The 27,952-nt window shown below is 41.6% G+C and overlaps 1 protein-coding gene across 7 annotated transcripts in view; it reads left to right on the forward strand.

Annotated features, from left to right (window-relative positions):
- Positions 1-424: 424 nt before the first annotated feature.
- Positions 425-27,952, forward strand: part of LOC134339998 (myb-like protein X) — a 57,260-nt gene continuing 29,732 nt past the window's right edge. For 4 of the 7 annotated variants that reach the window (XM_063036853.1, XM_063036855.1, XM_063036857.1 and 1 more), the window contains exons 1-7: positions 425-686; positions 7,766-7,926; positions 8,210-8,375; positions 11,472-11,741; positions 15,961-16,233; positions 18,834-19,139; positions 27,280-27,549. In XM_063036853.1, coding sequence (XP_062892923.1) covers positions 563-686; positions 7,766-7,926; positions 8,210-8,375; positions 11,472-11,741; positions 15,961-16,233; positions 18,834-19,139; positions 27,280-27,549 — 1,570 coding nt within the window. In that variant the 5' untranslated portion in view covers positions 425-562. The remainder of the gene's footprint in view (positions 687-7,765; positions 7,927-8,209; positions 8,376-11,471; positions 11,742-15,960; positions 16,234-18,833; positions 19,140-27,279; positions 27,550-27,952) is intronic. The other 3 variants (XM_063036854.1, XM_063036858.1, XM_063036859.1) reach the window with 3 other exon arrangements.

A 27,952-nucleotide genomic window follows, 5' to 3' on the forward strand; every position in this document is an offset into this window, starting at 1 on the left:
CCAATTATACTGAAATGCAATTAGCATAATATATATTTTAAAATAAATTATTTTAAGTATATCCTCAATTTCAGTTGGATGGTAGTAAGCATAAAATTGTATTTTTGACCATCCAAGATCACAGAGCCGATATGACCTGTGCATAGAATCTCGAAGAGTACGTGTAGGCCAGGTTAGGAACCCCGGAGCTAAACTTGTTCAATAACCAAGCTGATAAATGTATTTTGTATCTCCTCCAAGTGAAATGACAACAGCCTGTGTAATGCACAGGTGGCTGTAGTCGCGCCGATTATGTAATTTTAGTGAATGTTTGTTTTATACATTTCTATCTGAAAATTTACCACAATCTCGCAGCCGCAGGGATGAGTGAGCAACATTCGGCCATAATCACTGACCTGATTCTAATTTCGCCTCTAGAATTTAAAGAATACGCTGGCTCACCTCAGGAAAGAACCCGGGAAGCAACAGAAGAAAATGGACAACACCAGAAATACCACAGTCAATTTGATAATGATTACAGGCAAAGGCTGGATGCTGATCAAGACGAGGCCAAATTACAGCCATGGACTGGGCAAAAGCCAATACCGAAAGTGAAAGAGCCATCGCCAATAAGGCTGATGAAGGTCAAACATCGTCAGTATCAGAAGCGGAGATTCAAAGTCACGAAGAGAACATAAGTAGAAATGGTAAGGTGTTTTGTTACAATCTGCTTCCAAAAACATGCGTATTCGTAATAATATGTGGGCAAATTTGTTAACTGTTCTCTGCAGAGCTAAGAATGGCTTTCCTATCTCTACAGATATCTGATGAACTCTAAATCAATATATGTAATTTATTATTATGGTAAAAAAATATACCCAAAGAGGAACACACAACATGCTGGAGGAGCTCTGCAGGTCAGGCGACAACATCTATGAAAACAGTAAACAGTCAACCTTCCGAATCTTATACTGTTTTATCGCATGCCTGGTGTAAGTTCGTGAGAGAGCGAAAATTCCGCTGGGTGAATTACAAATCAACAGTACACCATATCCCTTCACCCATTGTAAATTTCTCCCTGGTTAGTCTCCACGAATTGACTGATACAACAACTGCGAGTTTATGTTAGTGTTCTAACGGGCATATAAAAGCCGGAGCGAGATTTCGAGTGATGTTCTCCCATAGGTCAAGAATGATATGTAAGTCAGATGTAAGTGTGGATCTGGAAGGTAGTTTCCAACAACTGTAACATTGAACAAGGATCAGCATCTGCACAGAGGGTCAGCTGGCTGGCAGATTTGAAGCCCGGTATGTTTGTCGCATGCGAAATGTGAGCCTGCCGAACTGTTTGACTCGCGAGTGTACGAAGGACCATCCATGTATTGCTTCAAGTGAAAATCCGGTTACGCTATGGATAACTGCTTGCATACTAATTGGATTCATACTGGATTCAGAAATTGAAAATGAAAAGGTTTATGATCGACAAATTACCATGTCTTGCCATTTACTCGTGGTCTGCAGCTTGGTAGGACTGTTCTGCTCGACCAATTTTTACTGTAACGATATGACTGTCATTTGTCTGAGCTGCAAGTAAGTATCGTCGCAACAATAGCCGTTGGATAACCGAAGCCAATTGAAGAATTCTAACGCTGCGTAAGTATGGAAACGAGACTGGGTAGGATGGGCAAATATGTGCGTGGTACAGAAAGAGGTGTATATGGGTTGTAAGAGGCTTGTAACACTGACGGACAAACAGCTAGTAATGTGCTCATATTATGATCTCTACAGACATCACAGTAGCCGGCCATTGCTGGATTTCCATGCTTTGGGAGCATCTGTAACCCAATCTTATACAAAAGTTGGCTTCATGTCGTGCTATTGCTGGCAAGCTATATGTAGATAAGCCCACAAATTGAGAGGCTGTAATTGATTTGATATTGGGCAATGAACCACATCAAGTGACAGGTCTCTCAGTGAGATAGTGATCACAATCAGAATCAGGTTTATTGTCACCGGCATGTGACGTGAAATTTGTTAACTTAGCAGCAGCAGTTCAATGCAATACCAAACTTCTTTTCTATCTCCTTTACGAAGCATCGGAGCAGGATAGGAGCAGACAAATCGGTTAACGTTTAATACCAGGAAGTGGAAATATCATGCTATCAGGCAGGAGCCATCAAGCATACGATGGGAGCAGACCTTCTCAAGGAAATGTACGGAGAAATATGACAAGTGTTCAAGGGATATTTGCGTGATGTTCTGCATAGGTACGTTCCAATAAGACAGGGAAAGGTTGGTAGAGTACAGTAACGATGGTGAACAAGGGTTGTTGATAGCCTGGTGAAGGATAAAGGAAAAGATTACGAAAGGTTCAAAAAGACTAGATAATGATTGAAATCTAGAAAATCAAAGATGAGCAGGAATGTGATTAAGAAAGAAATTAGAAGACCCATAAGGGGCCCTGAGAATATCTTGCGAGCAGGACTGAGGAAAACGCCATGGAATTCTACAAATACGTGAAGATCAAGAGGAAAAAACGTGAGAGAATAGGACCAATCAAGCGTGCAGTGGAAAAGTGTGTATGGAACCGAAGGATGTAGCGGAGGTTCTTCATGAATACGTTGCTTCAATATTCACTACGGAAAAGGAAATTGGAGATAATAGAGATGAATTGCAGCGGACTGAAAATCTTGAGCATATAGACATTAAGATGGAGGATGTACTGGAAATTCTGGTGAGCAGCAAGGTGGATAAGTCACGGGAAACAGACGCAATACATGCCGGGCTACTGTTGAGGGGACAGAAGAGATTGCTGAGCCACTGACAATGATCTTTTCATCATCAAGCGGGACAGGAGAGGTTCGCAGGATTGGAGAGTTACGGATGTTGTTCCTTTTTTCAGGAAAGAGAGCACAGAGAGCCCAGGAAATTACAGACAAGTGAGTCTTACTTCACTGGTTGGTAAACTAATGGAGAAGAGGAAGGATTTATGAATATTTTGGGAGGCCTAATATGTTTAGGAATACTCAGCATGAATTTGTCAAAGGCAGGTCGTGCCTTACAAGCCTGTATGAATATTTTGAGGATGTGACTAAACACATGGATGAAGGTAAAACAGTAGATGCAGTGCATATGGATTTCAGCAATGCAGTTGATAAGGTACCCCATGCGAGGCTTATTTTAAGGAAGAATGGGATCCAAGGGGACAATGCTTTGTGGATCCAGAATTGGCTTTTTTACAGAAAGCAAAGAAAGTTCGTAGACGAATCATATGCGGCATGGAAGTCGGTGACCAGTTGTGTGCCTTGGCGGTCTGTTCTGGGTCCTCTTCTCTTCGTGATTTTTTTTCAAATGACCTGGATAAGGAAGTGGAGTGATGTGTTAGTAAATTTGCTGATGACACAAAGGTTGGGAGTGTTGTGGATAGTGTGGAGGACTGTAACGGTTTATAACTGGACATCGATAGGAAGCAAGCCTCGGTTGAAATGTGGCTGATGGAGTTCAATCCGAGAAGTGTGAGGTGGTTCATTTTGTTGTGTCAAATATGATGGCGGAATATAGCAAAAATAGTAAGAATCTTAGTAGTGTGGAGGATCAGAGAGTTCTCCGGGTCCGATCCCATAGGACACTGAAAGTAGCTGCGCATTTTGACTGTGTGGTTAAGAAGGCATACGGTGTATTGACCTTTATCAACATTGGGAGTGAGTTCAAAAGCTGAACGGTAATGTTATATCTTTGAAAGACTCCGGTCAGACCACACTTTGAGTTCTGTACACAGTTACAGTCACATAACTACAGGAAGGGTGTGAAAATTACAGTAAGGGGGCAGAGAGGATTTATAAGGATGCTACCTCGATTGGCGATCATGCTGTATGAGAATACTTGGAGAGAACTTGTCATTTTTTCCTTTTAGCGAAGGAGAATGAGAGGTGACCTGATAGAGGTGTATAAGATGATGAAATGCATTGATCATGTGGGTAGTCAGAGGCTGTTTCCCAGGGAGGAAATGGCTAACATGAGACGGCACAGTTTTAAGGTGCTTGGAAATTAAATAGAGAGGAGATGTCAGGGGTAGGTTTCTGACGCAGAGTCGTGCGTGCGTGGAAGGGGATGCCCGTGATGGTGGTGGAGGGAAATACAGTAGGATTTCTTAAGAGCCTTTTTGATCGGTACATGGGGCTTAGGAAAATATAGTGACATGTGTAACCCTAGGTAGTGTCTAAAGCAACTGCATGTTCGGCACAACATTGTGGACCGAAGGTCCTGTATTGTAGAGTGAGTTGCCACTACCTTTGATTTTTTACCACGACAGCGATTACGTCAGCATACAACACAGATTTGAAACTGCAGTCAACCAAGCTGTCACAGGTATAAATCTGGTAGGACTGGGGCTAAGAACACGTGTTTTTTTTTTTTTTTGTGCACCTGTGCTGTTGATGATGATGGAGTGCTGTTGTTGTCATGCCCTACTGATTGTACTCTGCAAATAGAAACATAGCAACATAGAAAATAGGTGCAGGAGTAAGCCATTCGGTCCTTCGAGCCTGCACCGCCATTCAGTATGATCATGGCTGATCATCCAACTCAGATCCCTGTACCAGCCTTCCCTCCATACCCTCTAATCCCTTTAGCCACAAGGGCCATATCTAAGTCCCTCTTAAATAGAACCAATGAACTGACCTCAACTGTTTCCTATGGCAGAGAATTCCACAGATTCATCACTCTCTGTGTGAAGAAGTGTTTCCTAATCTCGTTCCTAAAAGGCTTACCCTTTATCCTCAAACTTTGACCCCTCGTTCTGGACTTCCCCAACATTGGTAACAATCTTCCTGCATCTAGCCTGTCCAATCCATTTAAGATTTTATACTTTTCAATAAGATCCCCCCTCAATCGTCTAAATTCGAACGAGTACAATCCCAGTTCATCCAGTCTTTCTTCATATGAAAGTCCTGCCATCCCAGGAATCAATCTGGTGAGCCCTCTTTGTACTCCCTCTATGGCAAGGATGTCTTTCCTCAGATTAGGGGACCAAAACTGCACACAATACTACAGGTGTGTTCTCACCAAGGCCTTGTACAACTGCAGTAGTACCTCCCTGCTCCTGTACTCGAATCCTCTTGCTATAAATGCCAGCATACCATTCGCCTTTTTCACCGCCTGCTGTACCTGCATGCCCACTTTCAATGACTGGTGTATAATGACACCCAGGTCTCGTTGCACCTCCCCTTTTTCTAATCGGCCACCATTCAGATAATAATCTGTTTCCTGTTTTTGCCACCAAAGTGGATAACCTCACATTTATCCACATTAAATTGCATTGCCATGAATTTTCCCACACACCTAACCTATCCAAGTCACCCTGCATCCTCTTAGCATCCTCCTCACAGCTAACACTGCCACCCAGCTTCCTGTCATCCGCAAACTTGGAGATGCTGCATTTAATTCCCTCATTCAAGTCATTAATATATATTGCAAACAAATGGGGTCCAAGCACTGAGCCTTGCGGCACCCCACTAGTCACTGCCTGCCATTCTGAAAATCGACGATACAGTTGCACAAGGAATTATCGACATCAAGCTTTAAATTTTAGTTCTGAGGGTTGAGGGGATGATAGTGTTGAATGCTTATCAGTAGTCACTGTAGAACATCCTGATGTCTGTATCTTAATTTACACTAGTGTTCCAGAGGTGCGTAAAGTACCAATGAAATGTCATTTTCTGCTGACCTGTTATGACAGGCTTGGTTGACAAAAACGAGGACAAAAATATTAGAGATCTCATTTGGAAGTGAAAAGCTGTCATATATGTTACTCTTTATTTTCTTGCTTTGCTTTGTTGGAGGTGATGAAATTCGAGTATTGCAACAACTGTTGAGAATTTTACTGTGATTAATAGTTAGTAGGAAATTGCCACTTTGATTTTGAAATGATTTGCCAGATGTTGCAAATGGTCCTTTGTACTCCTCTCGTTCGTTATGCCTCAACGCCACCTATGTAGCTCTCAGCAAGTATCGAATCTCTTCTACATACTGAGCTTCCAGTTGGTGAATATTCTTAATACTTCTGTGTCGTTACGCGTGTGTAAAGGTGCTTTTGTAATGTTCCTGATTACTGTGCTGTTGTCGTTCATTTAAGGTCAACGTCCAAACGACCTTTACTACCAGAGTACGTGCGTATAGATAGAGAGGGAACTGAACAAATGCATGTCTAAATGCATAGCAATTAATATCGAATATGAGATAACAAAATAAAAGAATCCTTAAATGAGGGCACTTACTTCCTTTTATTCAAGAGCCTGTTGGTTGGTGGAGAAAGTTCTGAGGTACTTTTACCTTTTACCTGATGACAGTAGCAAGCACAGCAAATGACCTAGTGGTGACGCTCTTTGATAATGGATGCTGCTTTCCGTCGGAAACGTTTCATGCAGATATGCCCGAGAGTTGGGAGGATTTCAGCGCAATCCAGTAGGTTTTGTCAGATTTTCTGCTCAAAGGGAATGGTGCTCCTGCACCAGACTGTAATGCATCCAGTGGGCGCACTTTTCACTATACACCTATAAAGCTTTACGATAGTGTCTGATCTCATGCCATATCTCCGCTGATTCCTGCACGGATGACTCACAGAACACGATCCAGTTCACCAATTCGAAGCACTTACGTAGCCAGTCTTCTGAGTCCAGTAACGATTTATTTGTTGCCGTTGTTTCTGATGCTTTGCTCATACGTCCATGTCTCTGTGTAATTAGGAAAAAGGAAGCGACATGATTAGATTTCCTGATTAGACTTATGCAATTGGTTAAAGTCTGAAATGAAGTTGGAAAGAGTAGAAATAATATTCAATTCATGGGCATTTCCTATCAAACATAAAGATTTACTAAAGTGTTCAATATTTCTGACCATGTGAATCGTAGACCTATGCAAATACTTCATGTCTGTAATGAACGAGGAACTGCAAGAAAGGTTATTCACTTTATGGGCCTTTCCAAAGCACTCTTCCGTTATCAACGTAGCATCCTGATTGCCCAGCATGTAGTCATAAAGTTTCTGCCGCTTCTATCCAATATTTACGGAATGTCTGGGCAAACCATAGAAAGGATGCAGATGAGATTTACAAGGATGATGCCTGGATTGGAGAGCATGTTTCATGAAAATAGGTTGAGTGAATTCGACATTTTTCCTTGAAGCGAAAGTGGATGAGAGGTGACCTTATAGAGGTGTATAAGATGATGAGAGGCATTGATCGTGTGGATAGTCAGACGCTTTTTCCCATTGCTGAAGTGGCTAACACGAGAGGACACAGTTTAAGGTGCTCTGAAGCACGAACAGGAGATGTCAGGGGTAGGTTTCTTACGCAGAGAGTAGTGAGTGCGTGGAATGGATTGCCGGCGACGGCGGTGGAGGCAGATACGATGGGGTATTTTAAGATACTCCTAGATAGTTACATGGGGCTCAGACAAATAGAGGGTTATGAGTAACCCTAGGTAATTTCTAAAGTAAGCTCATGTTCGCACAGCTTTGTGAGCCGCAGGGCCTGTATTGTGGTTTTCTATGTTTCTATTTCTGGTGGACGTCTGGTGAACTAAATGTAGTGCAGAGGTTAGGGGCATCATATGGATTTTCTGGTGGACAGAGAGTGAAATGCTTTCCCCCAAACTGTTGAGAGCATGTTTTCCGAATAATCACAGACAAATGTCAGCCTCGGATCCTCAATGGGCGGAATATCCAAAATCTCTCACGCTGACGTTCATCGCAGTGAAATTGTTTTATTTGTTCACGTTCTCACCCCCAGGGACGACATTGAACGACACCGTGACATTTGCAGACGCCGAGGAACTACGTAGAATTTTACAGAAATATCTCCAGGGATTTCAAGGTGTCTTTCAAAAAACAATTGCTGATTTCATATGGATTATGGGGCAAGAAAATGTAATAACCTCGGATGAATGCCAGGTAAAATGCAAGCAGATAATATAAATTGAAAAACTATCAGATGGCATTTTTCATGTTCTTCTGCAGAATTTACTCATAACAGACATTCTATTCATACTATTTTGTTTTCAACAAGTCTAGTCGCTAACTGCGTTTGCTACCTTGCATTTATGTCACTGTGGTTTACATTGAAAGCTCGCCAAGAGCGCCTGCAATTGAGTAGCACTGCGAATCCTCATCGGGGATATTTGGTGTAGTGATTATGATCTCATTAACCCGTGTAATTTTTACATGATTTATCCAGATATTTCTGCAGGAGCTACTTGCAAAGAATGATCCTCGCCAATCCCTCTTTGACATTATCAGTGAAAGTGACGATAAAAAAGTACGACAAGTTTGGAAAAGACTTCTGAAATTTCAGAATATAGATCCAGATCTAAGGAAAATACTGAATGAAATTTTACGAACAGGTACTGATTGGTTCTGGCTTATCGTATTATAACCAAAGTAGATGGAAAGGTAAAATATATGGTAGTATGTGCGTAGCATCATTGCAGACATATAATCATAGAGCTCCCTTCAGCGGAAATAATCCAAACAGAGCTATCATTTTGCTTAGTATTAACCATATGCACCTGAATGATAATCTCCCCTAACTCTCGACGCCTGTAGAGAAAACAACCTCTACTTATGGCAACCCTGCTCTCCAATCTTGCCAATATCCTTGCAAGCCTCTTTTGTAATCCCTTGAAGTTTCCCATTATGGACCAAAGAGAACTGAGCAGTCTTAAGGTCTAACTATAGTTTAATGCAGCTTCGATATAACTTCCTGGCTCTTGACCTCATGATCTAAACTATTTAATACGAATGTGCTATATCTTAAAGTTCGTGGATCAAATTTAATTGCCGTTCAACTATGCGTGAACCCATGAATGCAGCCAAATAAAAAGGCGATACTCCATGGCCAAGGTGCAAAACCCAGAACCAACAAGCAGATGCAGGTTAAAGCAGTAATAAGATGTAAACATATCAATGACATCAGAAAAAAACACAGTCACAGAAACATTAGGCTCAAGGCCCGTATCAATGAATGTCGCAGAAAACCGCAGCCGAACAGAATATGGACTGCTTTCTGCTGAGGGAACATGACGTGGCAGCGCCGACTCAAACGGGACGCCACGCCACACCGCCTGCTGTGGAGTGCAAGGACTCACATGCCTCTCTCCTGGGCGCCTCTTTGACATTCTATCACCCTCTGCAGACACATTCCTGCAGTTTGGAGACTTCGATCCCAAGATGCTTCTGTACGTCAACGCTATTAAATATCATGTCATCAACTGGGCAGTGTTGATTTGCAATTGATCTCCCCAACTGCAACACTTTACACTTGGCCGGTTTCAGTGTCATATGCCGTTTCTCCGTCCATATCTGTATGATGGGGTGATGTTATTTGACAATATTCTTCACTTCCAATATGTCTCCAGTCTTTGTACTGTTTTCGTGTTTGCTAACTAACCCATCCGGATTTACAACTTCGTTATTTATGCTAATCATTACAGGGATCACAACGCAGATCCCTGCGGTATGCTAAAAAAAAAACACTAGCCTCCAGCCTGAAAACGTCTCACCGATTTCTCCTCTGTGTATATTATGGGCCAGCTTATAATGGATTAAAATTTTAAATTCACTGTTAATTTGATACCTTCGTAATATCTGTCTGAGATTACCACGAGGGATCTTGTCAGATGTTTTGCCGAAGTAGATAGAGACATATCCATTGCTCTTTTTTGATCTATCACCTTCTTTGCGTCCAGAATTTTTGCTTACGTGAGTACGACACCGAATGCTCGTTCTGTATGTGTAGACTTCTATATAATTATCGTCAGTCTTAATTGCCCATGGATTTTCCTCACATGTTGTAGTTGACTTATTTCATTCGCTAATTACTTTGTCCATTATTTTTGGCAGTTTAGTGCAAAAAAAAAGCAGCAATATAGACGGAGAGCGTAGTGGGTGTTGTACATTGAAACTAGTGCTTCTGCTAAGATGTCCATATCGATACAAAAAGGATAAAAGTAAACTATTGACGAGTCTAGTTAGATTATTATCCTCATGCAGCGTGTAAGTACAGGCCAGAGCTGAAGTTTGATGTACTGAAGCGTATGCATCGTGAATCCATACGTCGGTGAGGGCAACTTGTGCCCCAAATTTGAGGTGTGGACTGCATCGACTGGATGCCGATAAACGCTGCACAGATTGCGTTTACAAACTCGCTGTATTACCGCAGGATTCAACCCACTCTGAGCAGATCATTTAACATTCTCCTCGGGCTCGTTATCCGGCTCTGCTAACAGCCGCGTGACTCAGCGGTGCGGAGACCACCTTTTATATACAGATATGTCTCGGGTCGGTATGATTTGCCGTTCAAGCAAACAAGAGTGTCGTGATGTTCCGATGAATGAAACGTCCGTTTTTGCGAATATTCTGTAAATATTGTCCATGCACAATTAACTTTGGACACTAAAAAGCAAATCGTATAATCCCCAAAATTGTAAATATTATAAATATATTTACTAATTTCAGCTTTTTTGAAATAGTTATGAAGAGAAGGAAAAGAAGAAGAGATAGTAAAGAAAACGGCACTATTGCAGTTCAATCTCTCTTAATGCGTACTTAAACTTTGGAGTTCATCTCTCCTAAAGCTGGGTATGACCGCAAGCCATGACGATTAATTCTCATCACCCATCATGGATAGAGATTCTCATCTCGGATTCCTTCGCCTCGTGAAGTATTGCTTCTAACTGCGTCTTCTTGTCGTATTTTCCGATCTTCTCTTTACCGCATCCTCCGCCAAAAGACGACGAACCAGATACTGTCCTTTAGAAACTCTTCCCTACTGTTCCCTGGCGCCTTCTCTCACATCGCACAATCCGGACTGGCTAATTCACATTCCCACGTTGGACAACATGTGTCCTCAACTTAGCCGAAGCCAAAACACACTTCTCAGCATGGCACACTCCTTTTACAGAAAACTGCTGATATAAACTAGCTCACAGCATAGTCAGGGCGTTGCATTAAGTAGCAGGGATTGAAGTTTAGCTACTACTGCGCAGCTACCATATAAAGTTCAAGCAAAAAAGCTCGTGTTCTTCTTTTGTTTTTAATATAACGACGTCTTTGGCTGTCCTTTAAAGCGTTCTGACCCATTCTCGAAATACTTTACTGAATGGCTGCAAACAAAAAAAATGTATTTTTCCCATCCAAGATCACGGAGCCGCTGTGACCTGTCCATAGTTCCTCGAAGGATACGTGTAGGCCACTTTAGAAACCCCTGAGCTTAACTGTTTTGATAACCACGCTGATCTCTGAATTTTGTACCTCCTCTAAGTGAAATGAAAGTAATCTGTGTAATGCGCAGGTGGATGCTTTCGTGTTATTTAATTAATCTTGGTGAATGTTGTTTTTTTTTCATTCATTTCTATCTGAAAATTCTCCTCAACCTCGCAGCCACGAGTGAAGAACATTCGGCCATAATAACTGACCTGAAATTCTAACTTCATCTCTAGAGCTTAAAGAAAATGTTGACTCATCTCAGGAAAATACACGGGAAGCATCAAAAGAAAATGAGCAACATCAGGAAGACCGCAGTCAATCTGATAATGATTGCAAGCAAAAGTTGGATGCTGATCAAGACGAGGCCAAATCTCAGCCATGGACTGGGCAACAGCCTGTTACCGGAAGTGAAAGAGCCATCGCCAATAACGCTAATGAAGTTCAACCATCGTCAATATCAGAAGCGGGAATGCAAAGCCACGAAGAAAACATCGGTGGAAATGGTAAGGTGTTTGTTACAATCTGCTGCAAAAACTTCCGTACTAGGAATTAATACGTTGACAGATTTGTTAACTGTTCTCTGCAGGGCTGAGAATGGCTTTCGTGTCTCTACAGATATATTGATCAGCTCTAAATCGACCTATGTAATTTATCATTATGTTAAAAAGATACCCAAAGAGTAACACACACGATGGTGGAGAAGCTCAGCAGGTCAGGCGTCACCTATGGAAGCAGTAAATAGTTTAACGTCACCCTCCTTCAGGGCACCATTCCGAATCTTACACTGTTTTATTGCATGCCCATTGCAAGTTCGTGAGTATCTGAAAGGCCAAGCATCTATTGCTTCAACTGGATGTGCAGTTACGCTGTGGAAAACTGGTTGCACACCTTCTGTATTTGTACTGGATTCAAGAACTGACAATGAAGAGGTTGATGATCGACAGATCGCCTGGTCTTGTGATGTGCACGTGCCCCGTAGCTGGGTAGGTTTGTGCTTGTCAATCAGTGTTTACTGTTGCTATATGGCTGTCATTGCTCTGAGCTACAAGAAGGTATCGTCACAACAATAGCCGCTGTATAACCAAAGGCAATTCAAGCATTCTAATGCCAGCGAAAGTACGGGAACGAGATGGGGTAGAGTGGGAAAATATGTCCGTGGTATAGAAAGAGCTATACAGGGGTGGAAAGAGGCCTGTGACACTGAAGGGCAAATAGCTAGCAATGCGCTCATATCATGATCTCCGCAGACATCACAGCAGCCGGCCATAGCTGGAGTTCCACGCTCTGGGAGCATCTGTAACACAAGCCGGTACAACAGATGGCTCCAAGTCGTGTTATTGCTGGCACGCTATATGTAGATAAGCCGACAAGGTGAGAGGCTGTACTTGATCCGGTATTGGGCAATGAACCATATCAGGTGACAAGTCTCTTAGTAAGAGAACGTTTGGGAGATAGTGATCACCGGCAGAATCTGGTGTATTATCACCGGCATGTGACGTGAAACTTGTTAACTTAGAAGCTGCAGTTCAATGCAATATGTAATTTCCTTTTTATCTTCTTTAATAAGCATTGGGGAGGGATAGGAGCAGACAAGTCGGTTAATTCGAGAAAGTCGAAGTATGATGCTATCAGGCAGGCATCATCAATCAGAAATTGGGAGGAGAAGTTCTTAGTCAAATGTAGGGAGAAATGTGGCAAATGTTCAGGGGATATTAGCGTGAGGTTCTGCACAGGTATGTTCCAATAAGACAGGGACAGAATGGTAGGGTACAGGATCGACGGTGAACAAAAGCGGTTGAACGCCCAGTGAAGAATAAATTTAACGATTACGAAAGATTTAAACAACTATATAATCATAAAGATCTAGAAAATTAAAGACGAGCAGGAATAAAATTAAGAAGAAAATTAGAAGAGCCAGTAGGGGCCCTGAGAGGGTCTTGGCGAGCAGGATTGAGAACAGCGCCATGGAATTCTACCCCTGTGGGAACAGCAAGTGGAAAAGACGTGACAGAATAGGACCAATCAAGCGTGACAGTGGAAAAATCTGTATGGAACCGGAGGTGGTAGTGGAGGTAATTCATCAGGAATAATTTGCTTCAGTATTCACTGCGGAAAAGGAACTTAGCGATTATAGGGAGGACTTGCAGAGGAATGACATGCTTCCTCATATAGACATTAAGATGGAGGGTGTGCTGGAACTTTTGGAAAACATCAATTTCGGTAAGTAACCCAAAACCGACGCGATATACTCCAGGCTGCTGTCGGAGGCGAGAGAAAAGATTGCTGAGCCGCTGACAATGAGCATTCATCATCAAAGGGAACGGGAGAGGTTCCGAATGATTGGAGGGTTACAGATGTTGTTCCCCTATTTAAGAAAGGAGTAGGGATAACCCAAGAAATTATAGACCAGTGAGTTTTACATCAGTGGTTGGTAAGCTGATGGAGAAGAGGAAAGATTTATGAACGTTCGGAGAGGCCTAATATGTTTCAGAATAGTCAGGATGCATTTGTCAAAGGCTTACGAACCTGATTGAATTTTTTGAGTATGTGACTAAACACAGAGATGAAGTTAGAACAGTAGATGTGGTATGTCTGGATTTCAGCAAAGGAATTTTATAAGGTCATCCATGCAAGGCTTATTGAGAATCTAAGGAAGCATGGGATTCATGGGGACAATGCTCTGTTGATCCAGAATTTGCTTTCCCACAGAAAACAAATAATGTTTGTAGACAGCACATATTCGGCATGGAGGTCGGTGTCCAGCGGTGTGTCTCAGCGATCTGTTCTTGGACCCCTTCTCTTCGTGATGTTTACCAATGACCAGGATGAGGAAGTGAAGGGATGGGATAGTAAATTTGCTGGTAACACAAAGTTTGGGAGTGTTGTGGATAGTGTGGAGGGCTGTCATAAGCTATAACGGAACCTTGATGGAATGCCAACCTGGGCTGAAAAATGGCAGATGGAGTTCAACCGAATAAGTGTGCGGTGGTTCATTTTCGTATGTCAAATATGATGGAAGAATATAGTAATAATGGTAAGACTCTTAGCAGCGTGAATGGGCAGAGTATCTTCGCATCCGAGTCCACGGGACACTCAAAGCTGCTGCGCAGGTTGTTCTGTGGTTAGATTATGAACTCACGTAGTCCTCTATTATTGAAATTTAGTAATGTATACATTAAGAAATAATACAACACGGTGTATTGGCCTTCATCAACTGTGGGTGTGAGTTCAAAAGCCGAGGGGCAATGTTATATCTTTGAAAGACTCTGATAAGACTCCACTTGGAGTTCTGCACTCATTTCTGGTCACCTCACTATAGGCAGGATGTGAAAATTATATAAAGTGTGCAGAGAGAATTTACAAGGATGGTACCCCGACTGAGGATAACCCCCTATGAGAGTAAGTGGAGTGAACTTGGCCGTTTCTTCTTTGAGCAAAGGAGAATGAGAGGTGACATCCTAGAGGTGTATACGATGATGAGAGGCATTGATCATGTAGATAGTCAGAAGCTGTCTCCTGTTTGGCACAGGATTGTCGGCCGAAGGGCCTGTATTGTACATTAGGTTTTCTATGTTTCTATGGTTCTGTGTAAGCAGAATGTGGTATGCTTCAAAGTTGATTTGTAGCGTGTTGCTGCAGGAAGGATTAACTTCGGTTGTAGTTTGATTTGATTATTTTAGAATTTCTGTTCCAACTGGCAACGTAGACTTCAGCGAAATGTTTCATTTCCTTATGCAAATCATCATTAAAATTTTCCCTCCAGAAATTTATGAAAATATTGACAAACTCTATAAAATTCCACAGGATGATCGGGCAGAAATTGGACCATACCAGTTAATGTACTGTGAACACGAGAGCGATGCAGGGTGAAAAGGTTCGGAGAGCATGACTAAAAAAACATGTTGAGACTTGTTTCGTTATATACTCCTGCGAATTAAAAGTTTACCAAGCTTAATTAATAGAGAACTTCATCGTTCATAACTTATAGATCTGGAATTGACTCAAATCTCACTGAAGACAGTTTACTACGTTCAAAATAAACAAGGATCACAATGTAATTTTCGAAATTTAAAGAGCATTTAGTGTCAAGCTTTATACGTAGCAATGCCTGACATTTGTCTTACCACAACAGCTACGAAACAACGTAAACCAAACCGCAATGCTTTAAAAATCGCGTAAAAACGGAGAACCAAAACGAGCAAAAAACTCAGATTGTAAAACAGCAAACTGTAAGGTCATGAAATATATAGCCATTCCGAAAATAAAACACACCTTTCTTGGCTGCATGCAGAAATGCGAGCTTGCAGCTGGAACAATAACTTAAGGAATATTGTCTTAGTGGATGCTGCTAATTACATCACATCCTTGATTTACTGATAAGTTTTAATTTACAAAAGGTAGTGATCGTTGGAACTAAAACAGCGATGTAACATCAGAGAAAGCCGGCGGTTCACATTTCAACGAGCGTATGCACAAATTAAAATTAAAGTTCATGCAAAATGGGAAAAATAAAAGATGACGGTTGTTGTTAAATCAATGTGATTATGAAGGATGTACATTTGACATTTTCCCTCGGTTGTAGCGGTGTTGATTAAGTAATTTTGTTGAATGATCTTTTTCATACATTTCAAACTGAAATTTCTCTTCAATCTCGCAGCCATGGAGACGAGTGAACAAAATTCTTCCGCCACAATTAACCTGAAACTCTGACGTCCCCTCCAGATTTTAAAGAAAACGCTGGCTTGCCTCAGGAAATTACCCTGGAAGCATCGAAAGAAAATGAACAAAAACAGGAAGACCACAGTCAACCTGATAATGATTCCAAGCATAAACTGGATGCTGATCAAGACCAACCGAATTCTGAGACATGGACTGAACAATGGGCTGCTACCGAAAGTAAAAAATACATCGCCAATAAAGCTGATGAAGTTCATTCATCGTCAACAGCAGGAGCGGAGGAGATGCAAATCCCCGAAGAGAACATAGTTGGATGCGGTAAGGGGTCCTGTTACAATATGTTGCCAAAAAATGCATATTAGGAATAATACATAGAAAATGTGTTAGGCGTGCTCTGCAGTGCTAGGACTAGCGTTCATATTACTGCAGTTTTATTGATGAGCTCTAAATAAACAAAGACAATTTATCATTTCCATACAGTATATTAAGTCGAAGAAACACACAGACAATGCTGGAGGAACTCTTCAGGCCAGGCAGCACCTAATATAAAGAGTAAACTGTCTACTCGTGCAGGAGACCAGGGACAGGGAAAGTTTGGTAGGGTACAGGAACCATGCTGGGCAAAGGCTGCTAAAAATCTAGACAAGAAGAAAAGAAAAGCATACAAAGGGATAAAAAAAAAGCTAGATAGTTTTAGAGATCTAGAAAATTATAAAGCAAGCAGGAAGGATATGAACAATGAAATTAGGAGAGCCAGAAGGAGTCATGAGAATCCCTTTGCGGACAGGTTTAAGGAAACCCGAAGGGATTCTACAGGTATGAGAAAAGCAAGAGAATATGACGTGAGAGACTAGGAGTAATCAAGTGTGACAGTTGGAAAGTGTGTATGAACCGGCGGAGATAGCAGAAATACTTAATAAATACTTTGCTTCAGTATTCACTATGGAAAAGGATCTTGGCGATTGTAGGTATAACTTTCAGCGGAATGAAAAGCTTGAGCATGTCCATATTAAGGAAGAGGATGTACTGCAGCATTTGAAAAGAATCAAGTTCGATATGTCACCGGGACAGGACGGAATGTACCCGAGTAGACTGTGGAAAGCCGGGAAGGAGATTGCTAAGCCCCTAGCGATGATCTTTGCATCATCAATGAGGACACGAGAGGTACCAGACGATAGGAGGTTTGCGGATATGTTGTTATCTTACGCAAGAAAGTGAGTAGAGAAAAAACCCAGGAAATTATAGACCAGTGAGTCTTACTTCAGTTGGTAAGTTGATGGAGAATATCCTGAGAGGCAGTATTTATCAACCTCTCAAGAGGCAGTATATGTTTAGGAATAGTTAACGTGGCTTTGTCAAAGGCAGGTCGTGCCTTAAGAGCCTTACTGATTTTTTGAGGATGTGAGTAAACACCTCGAAGAAGGTAGCGACGTAGATAAAATGTATATGGAGTTGAGGAAGACACGTGATAAGGTACCTATGCAAGGCCTGTTGCGAAAGTAAAGTGGCATGGGATCCAAGGGGATATTTTTTATGCGGATCCAGAGCTGGCTTGCACTCAGAAGTAAAGGAGTGGTTGTAGGAAGTTCATATTCTGCATGGTGTTCAGTGAGCAGTGGTGTGCCTCAGGGATCTGTTCAGGGTCTGCTACCCTTCGTGATTTTTATAAATGACCAGGATAAGCAAGTGGTGGCGTGGTTCGTAAATTTTCTGATGACGCAAAGGTTGCGGATGTTGTGGATAGTGTGGGGGGCTGTTCGTGGTTACAGCGGTCTATTGATAGGATGCACAACTGGGCTGAGAAGTGGTAGATATAGGTCAACGCAAATCAGTATGAAGTGGCTCATTTTGGTAGACCAAATCTGATGGCAGCTGATAACATTAATAGTAAGACGCTTGGCAGTGTGGTGGATCAGAGCGATCTTTGGTCCCAGTCCACAGGACACTCAAAGATTCTGTGCAGGTTGACTGTGGTTAAGCAGGCATACGGTGCATTAGCTATATTCAATCATGGTATTGAGTTTAAGAACCGAGACGTAATGTTGCAGCAATATAGGATCCTGGTCAGATTCCACTTGAAGTACAGTGCTCAATACTGTTGGCCTGACTACAGTAAGGATGTGGAAACCATAGAAACTGTGCCTAACAGATTTACAAGGATATTGTCTGTATTGGGTACCATTTCCCGGAAGGTAGCACCTGGAACAGTTTCGAGTTGGAGCGACTATGGTCCCCAATGATCCTGCGGACCCTTTTTGCACACCTGTCTTTCTAAATGCCCTGAATAAAGAGAAGCTAACATCTGAATATGCGCTCTGCTGTTCACACCAATCTCTGCAGACAACTGCGATTGAGGGAAGTACAGTTTCGATTGTCATAAGATATATAGCCATTCTGAAAATAAAACACACTATCTTTGGCTGCATGCAGAATTGCGAACTTGCGACTGGGACAATAACTAAAGGAATATTGTTTTAGTAAATGTTGCGCATTGCATCACATCACTGACTGACTGATAAGTTTTAATTTCCAAAAGGTAGTGATCGTTGGAAGTGAAGCGGCGATGTAACATTAGAGAAAGCCCGCGGTTCGCATTTCAACGAGCGCATGTACATATGAAAATTAAAGTAAACCGTCGGCCTGTTAGGTGAAATATATTGAAATTCGTGCTTATAGTAGTTCCCATATAGATGCAAAATGGGAAAATGACGACGATTATTTTTTTTAGATCAATGTGATTATGAAAGGTGTACGTGTGTCATGTTCACTCGGTTGTAGTTGTGTTGATTAAGTAATTTTGGTGAATGATCTTCTTCGTATATTTCAAGCTGAAAATTCTCTTCAATCTCGCAGCCATGGAGACGAGTGTACAACATTCTTCCGCCATAATTAACCTGAAACTCTAATCTCCCCTCCAGATTTTAAAGAAAACGCTGGCTTGCCCCACGAAATTACCCAGGAAGCATCGAAAGAAAATGAACAACAACAGGAAGACCGCAATCAACCGGATAATGATTCCAAGCATAAACTGGATGCTGATCAAGACCAACCGAATTCTGAGACATGGACTGAACAATGGCCTGCTACCGAAAGTGAAAAATACATCGCCAATAAAGCTGATGAAGTTCATTCATCGCCAACAGCAGGAGCGAAGATGCAAATCCCCGAAGAGAACATAGTCGGATGCGGTAAAACGTTCTGTTACAATATGTTGCAAAAAACAGGTATTAGCGATAATACATAGAAATTGTGTTAGCCGTGCTCTGCAGCGCTAGGACGAGCGTTCATATTACTGCAGGTGTATTGATCAGCTCTAAATAAACAAAATCAATTCATTATTTTTATAAGTATATTTAGACGAATAAACACACACAGAATGCTGGGGGAGCTCTGTAAGCCAGGTAGCACCTAATATAGAGAGTAAACTGTCTACTCCTTCAGGAGACCAGGGTCAGGGAAAGGTTGGTAGGGAACAGGAACCATGCTGGACAAAGACTGCTGAAAATCTAGAGGAGATGAAAAGAAAAGCATACAAAGGGATAAAAAAAAGTTTAAAAATGATAGAAATCTATAAAATTATAAAGCAAGCAGGAAGGATCTAAAGAATGAAATTGGGAGAGCCAGAAGGAGCCATGAGAATCCCTTGGCGGACAGGTTTAAGGAAACCCGAAGTCATTCTGCAAGTATGTGAACAGCAAGAGACTATGACGTGAGAGACTAGGAGTAATCAAATGTGACAGTGGAAAAGTGTGTATGAACTGGGGAGAGATAGCATAAATACTTAATAAATACTTTACTTCGGTATTGAAAGGTTGCGGGTATTGTGGATAGTGTGGAGGGCTGTCCATGTTTACAGCAGTATATTGATATGATATACAACTGGCCTGAGAAGTGGTAGGTACAGGTCAACACAAATCAGTATGAAGTGGTTCATTTTGGTAGACCAAATCTGATGGCAGCTGATAGCATTAACGTTAAGACGCTTGGCAGTGTGGTGGATCAGAGCGACGTTGGGTCCCAGTCCATAGGACACTCAAAGCTGCTGTGCAGGTTGACTGTGGTTAAGCAGGCATAAGGTGTATTAGCCTTATTCAATCATGCTATTGAGTTTAAGAGCCGAGACGTAATGTTGCAGCTATATAGGAACCTGGTCAGATTCCACTTGGAGTACAGTGCTCAATACTGTTCGCCTGACTATAGTAAGGATGTGGAAACCATTTCCCGGATGGTATCAGCTGGAACAGTTTGGAGTTGGAGCGACTAGTGTCTCCAATGACCCTTCGGACGCTTTTTGCATACCTGTCTTTCTAAATGTCCTGAATAAAGAGACGCTTACATCTGAAGATGAGCTGTGCTATCCACACCACTCTCTACAGACAACTCCGATTGAGGGAAGTACAGTTCCGATTGCAGGCAGTAATGCAGACAGTCAGGATGCTCTCAGTTGTACCCCTGTAGAAAGTTCATTGCTTTTGTGGGCCCGTCCCATACTTCTTCAACCTTCTGAGATGAAAGCGGCACTGTTGTGTCTTTTTTTTTCAAAGCACAGCCGTTTTGTACAGTTCTCGTGAGGTCCCCGGTGATGTTTATGTCTAACAATTGAAATTCTCTCAACCTATTAACCCCAGATCTATTTATGTCAATAAGGATGAGCTTGTTTCCGTTCCTCCTGCAGACCATAGCCAGTTCCATTTTTTATTGGCCACATTGAGGGAGAGGTTGTTTTCTTGTCGCCACTGTGTCTTCGTGATGACTTTTTCTCTGTTGGCTGCCTCATGACTATTTATGATGACGCCAATCAGCGTAGTTTCGTTCACAAAATGAATCAGCAGATTACTGTTGTGGATAGTGACACAGTCATGGAAATACAGGGAGTGAAGGAGGGCTCCTATACAAATACAGCTTATTAGCCGTCTCTGCTAACAGCTGCCTGACGCAATGATGCGAAGATCACCATTCATAAACAAATATAGCAAGGGTCGGTATGATTTGATGGTCAACAAATCAGAAGAGTCGTATGTTCCGATGTAAGAAATGTCAATTTAACTGAATGAACTGCATATATTGTCCATACGCAATTATCGGAGGGCAAGAAATAGCATATTGTATAATCTATAAAGTTATTAAGTATGTTCATTCATTTGAGCTTCATTTAATAGTTATAGAGAAAAAAGAAAAGAAAGAAAAGAAAAGTGTAAATTAAAGAGACCATTACTGTTAAATAAATCTACAAACCCCATTTACAGAAGAGTAGGGATATTTTCCAAAATGCAATAAAAACAAAAATCTGTGATATGTTAATTTACGTGAAGCTTTATTTAATTTACGTGAACCTTTATTTAACTGACAAAAGTACAAACAAAAGATTTTCAATAGTTTTACTGACCAACTTAATTGTATTTTGTAAATATACACAAATTTAAATTTGATGGCTGCAACACACTCAACAAAAGTTGGGACCGAGTTAAAATAAGATTGAAAAGTGCACAAATATTCAAGTAACACCGGTTTGGAGGACTCCACATTAAGCAGGCTAATTGGTAGCAGGTGAGGTGTCATGACTGTGTATAAAAGAGCGTCCATCAAAGGCTCAGTCTTTGCAAGCACGGTTGGGTCGTGGCTCACCCCTTTGTGCCAAAATTCGTGACAGAATTGTTAGTCGGTTGTAAAGGAACATTTCTCAACGCAAGATTGCAGAGAATTTAGGTCTTTCAACATCTACAGTACATAATATTCTGAAAATATTCAGAGAATTCAGAGACATCTCAGTGCGTAAAGGGCAAGGTCAGAAACCACTGTTGAACGCGCGTGATCGTCAAGCCCTCAGGCGGCACTGCCTAAGAAACCGTCATGCTACCTTGACAAATATAGCCACCTGGGCTGGGGAGTACTTCGGAAAACCATTGTCATTCAACACAGTCCGTCGCTGCATCCAGAAATGCAACTTGAAACTGTATTACGCAAGGAGGAACAACATACATCAACTCTATGCAGAAAAGCCGGCGAGTTTTCTGGGCCCGAGCTCATCTTAGATGGACTGAAAGACTTTGGAACCGCGTACTGTGGTCAGAAGAGTCCACATTTCAGCTAGATTTCGGGAAAAAAAAAAAAAAACTGGCGTCGAGTTCTCCGTGCCAAAGATGAAAACGACCATCCAGATTGTTATCAGCGAAAAGTGCAAAAGCCAGCATCTGTGATGGTATGGGGGTGCATCAGTGACCACAGCATGGGTGTGTTGCATGTATGTGAAGGTACCATTGACTCTGAGGTGTATATTAGAATTTTAGAGAGACATATGTTGCCATCAAAGTGACGTCTCTTCCCGGGACGTCCATGCTTATTTCAGTAGGACAATGCCAGACCACGTTCTGTACTGGCTACAACAGCGTGGCTTTGTAGACACAGAGTGTGTGTGCTTGACTGGCCTGCTGCCAGTCCAGATCTATCTCCTATTGAAAATGTAAGGCGCATCATGAAGAGGAGAGTCAGACAACGGGGACCACTGACTGTTGAGCAGCTGAAGTCTTATATCAAGCAAGAATGGACAAAATTTCCAATTGCAAATCTACTACAATTAGTATCCTCAGTTCCAAAACCATTAAAAAGTGTTATTCAACGGAAAGGTGATGTAACGCAATGGCAAACATGCCTCTGTCCCAACTACTGTCGAGGGTGCGCAGCCATCAATTCGAAATTTGTGTATGTTTACAAAATATAAATAAGTTGGTCAGTAAAACTATTGAAACTCTTTTCTTTGTACTTTTGTCAGTTAAATGAAGGTTTAGGCGAATTAACATATCACAGATATTTGTTTTTTTTTTATTGCATTTTGGAAAATATCCCAACTTTTCTGGAAATGGTGTTTGTAAATTCGTACATGGCCGCTGATGTTCGGCTCGTCCTAAAGCTAGGAATAACCGTAACTCACGGTGCTGAATTCTCATCATTGCTGATCAGTGGAGCTTCCCATCTTGGGTTCAATCGTCTCGTAAAGCACCGCTTGCAACTGCGTCCTCTCGTCGAATCTTCCGTTATTTACTTCATTGCATCTCTAACCTACTGATAAAAAAAATACTATTATCCTTTATAAAACTCTTCCCCACAGCTCTCTCGAACCTTGCCCACATCCCAAAGTCCCGAATGGTTAACTCACGGTCCTACGTTGAACTGTGTACTTAACTTAGCCAAAGCCAAAAATCAGTTTACAGCATGGCACACTGCTAATACAGAAAACTGCTAATATAAAGTAGTTCACCGCATAGCAGAAGAAATCAGAATCAGGGAGACACATTAGGTAGCACCAACTGCAGTTCAGCTGCTACTAATCAGCTACCACCTGAAGGTTATACGAATAAGCTAGAGTTCTTAAGATTTTTTTTTCCGTAATACGTCAAAATATTGTATTTATTTTCCCCGCATCCAAGATCACGGAGACCATCGGATATATCCATGTACGCCCGAAGAGTCTGTGGTCCCTAGGATAGGTACCACTGACCTAAATAGTTGGGAAACATGCTGCCCTGGCATTTTGTAGTTGCTCTAAGTGAAATGATAACAATGGGTGTCATGTGCCAGTGGGTGTAGCCATGTTGATTAACCATATAACCATATAACAATCACAACACGGATATCTCGGCACTGCTAGACCCTGCCGAACTCTTACCCTATCCTATTCCCACCGACCTGCACTCAGCCCATAACTCCCCATTCCTTTGCTATCCATATATCTATCCAATTTAAATTTAAACGACAACAAAGAACCTGCCTTAACCACTTCTGCTGGAAGCTCTTTCCACACAGCTTCCACTCTCTGAGTAGAGAAGCTCCCCCTCATGCTACCCCTAAATTTTTGTCCTCTAATTTTCAACCCATGGCCTCTTGTTTGAATCTTCCCCACTCTCAAGTGAAAAAGTCTAACCACGTCAACTCTATCAATCCCACTCGTAATTTTAAATACCCTTGTCGAGTCTCCTTCTACGCTCCAAAGAATAAAGAGCTAACTTTTTCAATCTTTCTCTGTAACTTAGGAGATGAAACCCAGGCAACATTTTAGTAAACCTCCTCTGTACTCTCAATTTTATTGACATCTTTCCGATAATTTGGTGACCATAACTGTACACAATACTCCAGATTTGGCCTTACCAATGTCCTATACAAATTCAACATTATATCCCAACTCCTATACTAAATGCTCTGATTAATAAAGGCCAGCAAATCAAAAGCTTTCTTCCCCACCCTATCCACATGAGATTCCAAATTCAGGGAACTATGCACTATTATTCCTAGATCACTCGGTTCTAAAGCATTATTTATTGCCCTACCATTTACCATGTATGTGCTATTTTGAGCAGTTCTACCTCACATTTTTCAGCATTAAATTCCATCCGTCATCTTGCAGCCTACCCTTCTAACTGTCCTAAATCTCTGCAATTTTTGAAAACCTACCTCATCGTCCACAACACAACCTATCTTAGTATCATCTGTATCCTTACTAATCCAATTTACCAACCCATCATCCAGATCATTAATATATATGACAAACAACATTGGACACAGTACAGATCCCTGAGGCACACCGCTACACACCATCCTCCAATCTGACACACAGTTATCCACCACTACTCTCTGGCGTCTCCCATGTAGCCACTGCTGAATCCATTTTAGTACTTCCATATTAATGCCTAACGAGTGAAGCTTCCTAACTAACCTTCCGTGTGGAACCTTGTCAAATGCCTTACTGAAGTCCATATAGACAACATCCGCCGCTTTACCCTCGTCAACTTTCTTAGTAATCTCATCAAAAAATTCAATAAGATTTGTCAAACATGACCTTCCACGCACAAATCCATGCTGACTGTTCCTAATCAGACTCTGTATATCCAGAAAATTATATATACCATATCTAAGAAAACATTCCATCAATTTACCCACACCCGTCGTCAAACTCACAGGTCGATAATTGCCGGGTTAACTGTTAGAACACTTTTTAAATAATGGAACCACATGAGCAATACACCAATCCTCCGGCACTATTCCCGTTTCTAATGGCATTTGAAATATTTCTGTCAAAGCCCCTATTATTTCTACACTAACTTCCCTCAAAGTCCTAGGGAATATCTTATCTGGACCCGGATACTTATCCACTTTTATGTTCATTAAAAGTGTCAGTACTTCCTCTTCTTTAATTGTCATACTTTCCATAACTACCCTACTTGTTTCCTTTACCTTATACAATTCAATATCCTTCTCCTTAGTGAATACCGAAGAAAAGAAATTGTTCAAAATCTCCCCCATCTCTTTTCGCTCCGCACATAGGCGTCCACTCTGAATCTCCAATGGACCAATTCTATCCCTCACTATCCTTTTGCCACTAACATAATTGTAGAAACCCTTTGGATTTACTTTCACCTTACTTGCCACAGCAGCCTCGTATCTTTTTTTAGCTTTTCTAATTTCTTTCTTAAGATACGTTTTTACATTATTTATATTCCTCGAGTACCACATTTACTCCAAGCTGCCTATGTTATGGAAGATCTCTCTCTTTCTCTGAAACACGTTTGGAATATCTCTTGAAAACCACGGATCACTCAAACTTTTAACCTTTCCTTTCAACCGAACAGGAACATAAAGATTCTGAACCCTCAAAATTTCACCTGTAAGTGACCTCCGTTTCTCTGTTACATCCTTCCTATAAAACAAATATTCCCAATCCACTCCTTCTAAATCCTTTCGTATGTCCCCAAAGATAGCCTTTCTTCAAACAAAAATCTCAATCCAAGGTCCAGTCCTATCCTTCTCCAGAATTATAAAAACTAATTGTATTATGATCGCTGGAGCCGAAGTGCTCCCCAGCAAATACGCCCGTCACCTGCACTGTCTCATTCCCTAACAGGTGACCCAAAACTGCTCCTTCTCTAGTTGGTATTTCTATGTATTGCTTCAAATAACTATCCTGCACACATTTCACAAACTCCAAACCATCCAGCCCTTTTACAGAATGGACTTCCCAGTCTATGTGTGGAAAACTAAAATCTCCCACAATCACAACGTTGTGTTTACTACAAATATCTGCTATCTCCTTACAAATTTGCTCCTCGAGCTCTCGCTCCCCATTTGGTGGTCTATAATACACCCCCATAAGCGTCACAACACCTTTCCTATTGCTCAATTCCACTCAAATAGCCTCCCTACACGAGTCCACTAATCTATCCTGCCAGAGCACCGCTGTTATATAATCTGTGACAAGCAATGTAACACCTCCTTCTCTTGTCCCTCCTATTCTCTCAATCTGAAGCAACGAAATCCTGGAATATTTAGTTGCCAATCACACCCCTCCTCCGAAAACGTTTCACTAATAGCTACAACATCAGATTTCTAGGTATCAATCCGTGCTCTAAACTCATCCACCTTTCTTACAATGCTCCTAGTATTAAAATAGATGTATTTAAGAAACTTTCCACCTCCCACTCGCTGTTTATCCTTAGTGGAGCAAACAACTTTGTTATCTTCTTCCTCTGTTTCCCTTACATAAACCTCCCCTCTCCTAGTCTCCTTAATTTGATTCCTTCCCCACAACCATTCTGGTTGAAATTCACCTTAGTGGCCCTCGCAAATCTCCCCGCCAGGATATTGGCCCTCTGTGATTCAAGTGCAACCCGTCCCCTTTCTACAGGTTATGACTGCACCAATAGTGGTCTAAATGATTAAAAAACCCGAATCCCTGCACCTTGTTCCAATCTCTCAGCTACGCATTTATTCTACATCTCATTGCATTCCTACTCTCACTTTCGCGTAGCACAGGCAGTAATCCCGAGATTACTACCTTTGTCGTCCTTTTTCTCAACTCCCTTCCTAACTCCCTATGTTCTTCTTTCAGGACCTCTCCCTTTTTCCCAGCTATGTCATTGGTACCTATATGTACCACGACCTCTGATTCCTCTCCTTCCCACTTCAAGATCTCTTGGACGCGATCAGAAACATCACCGATCCTGGCACCAGGGAGGACAAATACCATCTGGGTCTCCTGACTTCGTCCACAGAATCGTCTATCTGACCCCCTAACTATTGAATCCTCTATTACTGTTGTCCTCTTCTTCCATCCCCTATCATTCGTAGGTACAGGGCTCTGTGCCGGAGGCACGTCCAATGTTGCTTCCCCCAGGTATGCTGTCCCCCCAGCAACAGTACTCAAACAGGGATACTTATTCTTAAAGGGCACAGCCACAGTAATTGTGTAATTAAGTAATGTTGATGAATGTTTTTCATACATTTCAAACGGATATTATTTTCTTTCTCGCAGTGACAGAGACGAGTGAACAACACTCGTCTACCGTAACTGACCTGAAATTCTAATTTCCCCTACAGAGTGTAAAGAATACGATGGCTCGCATCAAGAAAATAACCAGGAAACGTCGAAAGAAAATGACGAGCACCAGGAAGACCGCATTCCATCTGATAATAATTCCAAGCAGAAGTTGGATGCTGATCAAGATCAGCCCATTTCTCAGCCATGGACTGGGCAACAGCCTGCTACCGAATGCGAAGAAACCATCGCCAATAAAGTTGATGAAGTTCAAACACTGTCAACACCAGGAAAGGAGATGCAAAGTCCTGGAGAGAACAATGTTAGAAACGGTAAGCGGTTTTGTTACAATAACCTGCAAAATAATAATAATAATAATAATTCGTACCAAGGATGATACATTGAAAATGTGTTAATCGTGCTGTACAACTCTAGGACTAGCGGTCATATTAGTGCAGATATATAGATGAGCTCTAATCATTGATAAATCATAAGCAATTTACCATGCTGTTACAATAGTATATTTCGCCAAAGCAACACTCACAAAATGCTGGAGGAGCTCTGCAGGTAGGCAACACCTAACTAAAAGAATAAACTGTCTACTTTTCAGGCCCAGGCCCTCCTTTAGGACACCAGTTCGAATCTTACAGTGTCTTATACGGAGGGCCTAGTGAATGTTGTATATTGAAATTGTACTTATGCTAGATGCCTATGCGATGCCAAAAGCATAAAAGT

This window comes from Mobula hypostoma, chromosome 31 (assembly GCF_963921235.1).
Source record: "Mobula hypostoma chromosome 31, sMobHyp1.1, whole genome shotgun sequence".
Classification (NCBI taxonomy): domain Eukaryota; kingdom Metazoa; phylum Chordata; class Chondrichthyes; order Myliobatiformes; family Myliobatidae; genus Mobula; species Mobula hypostoma.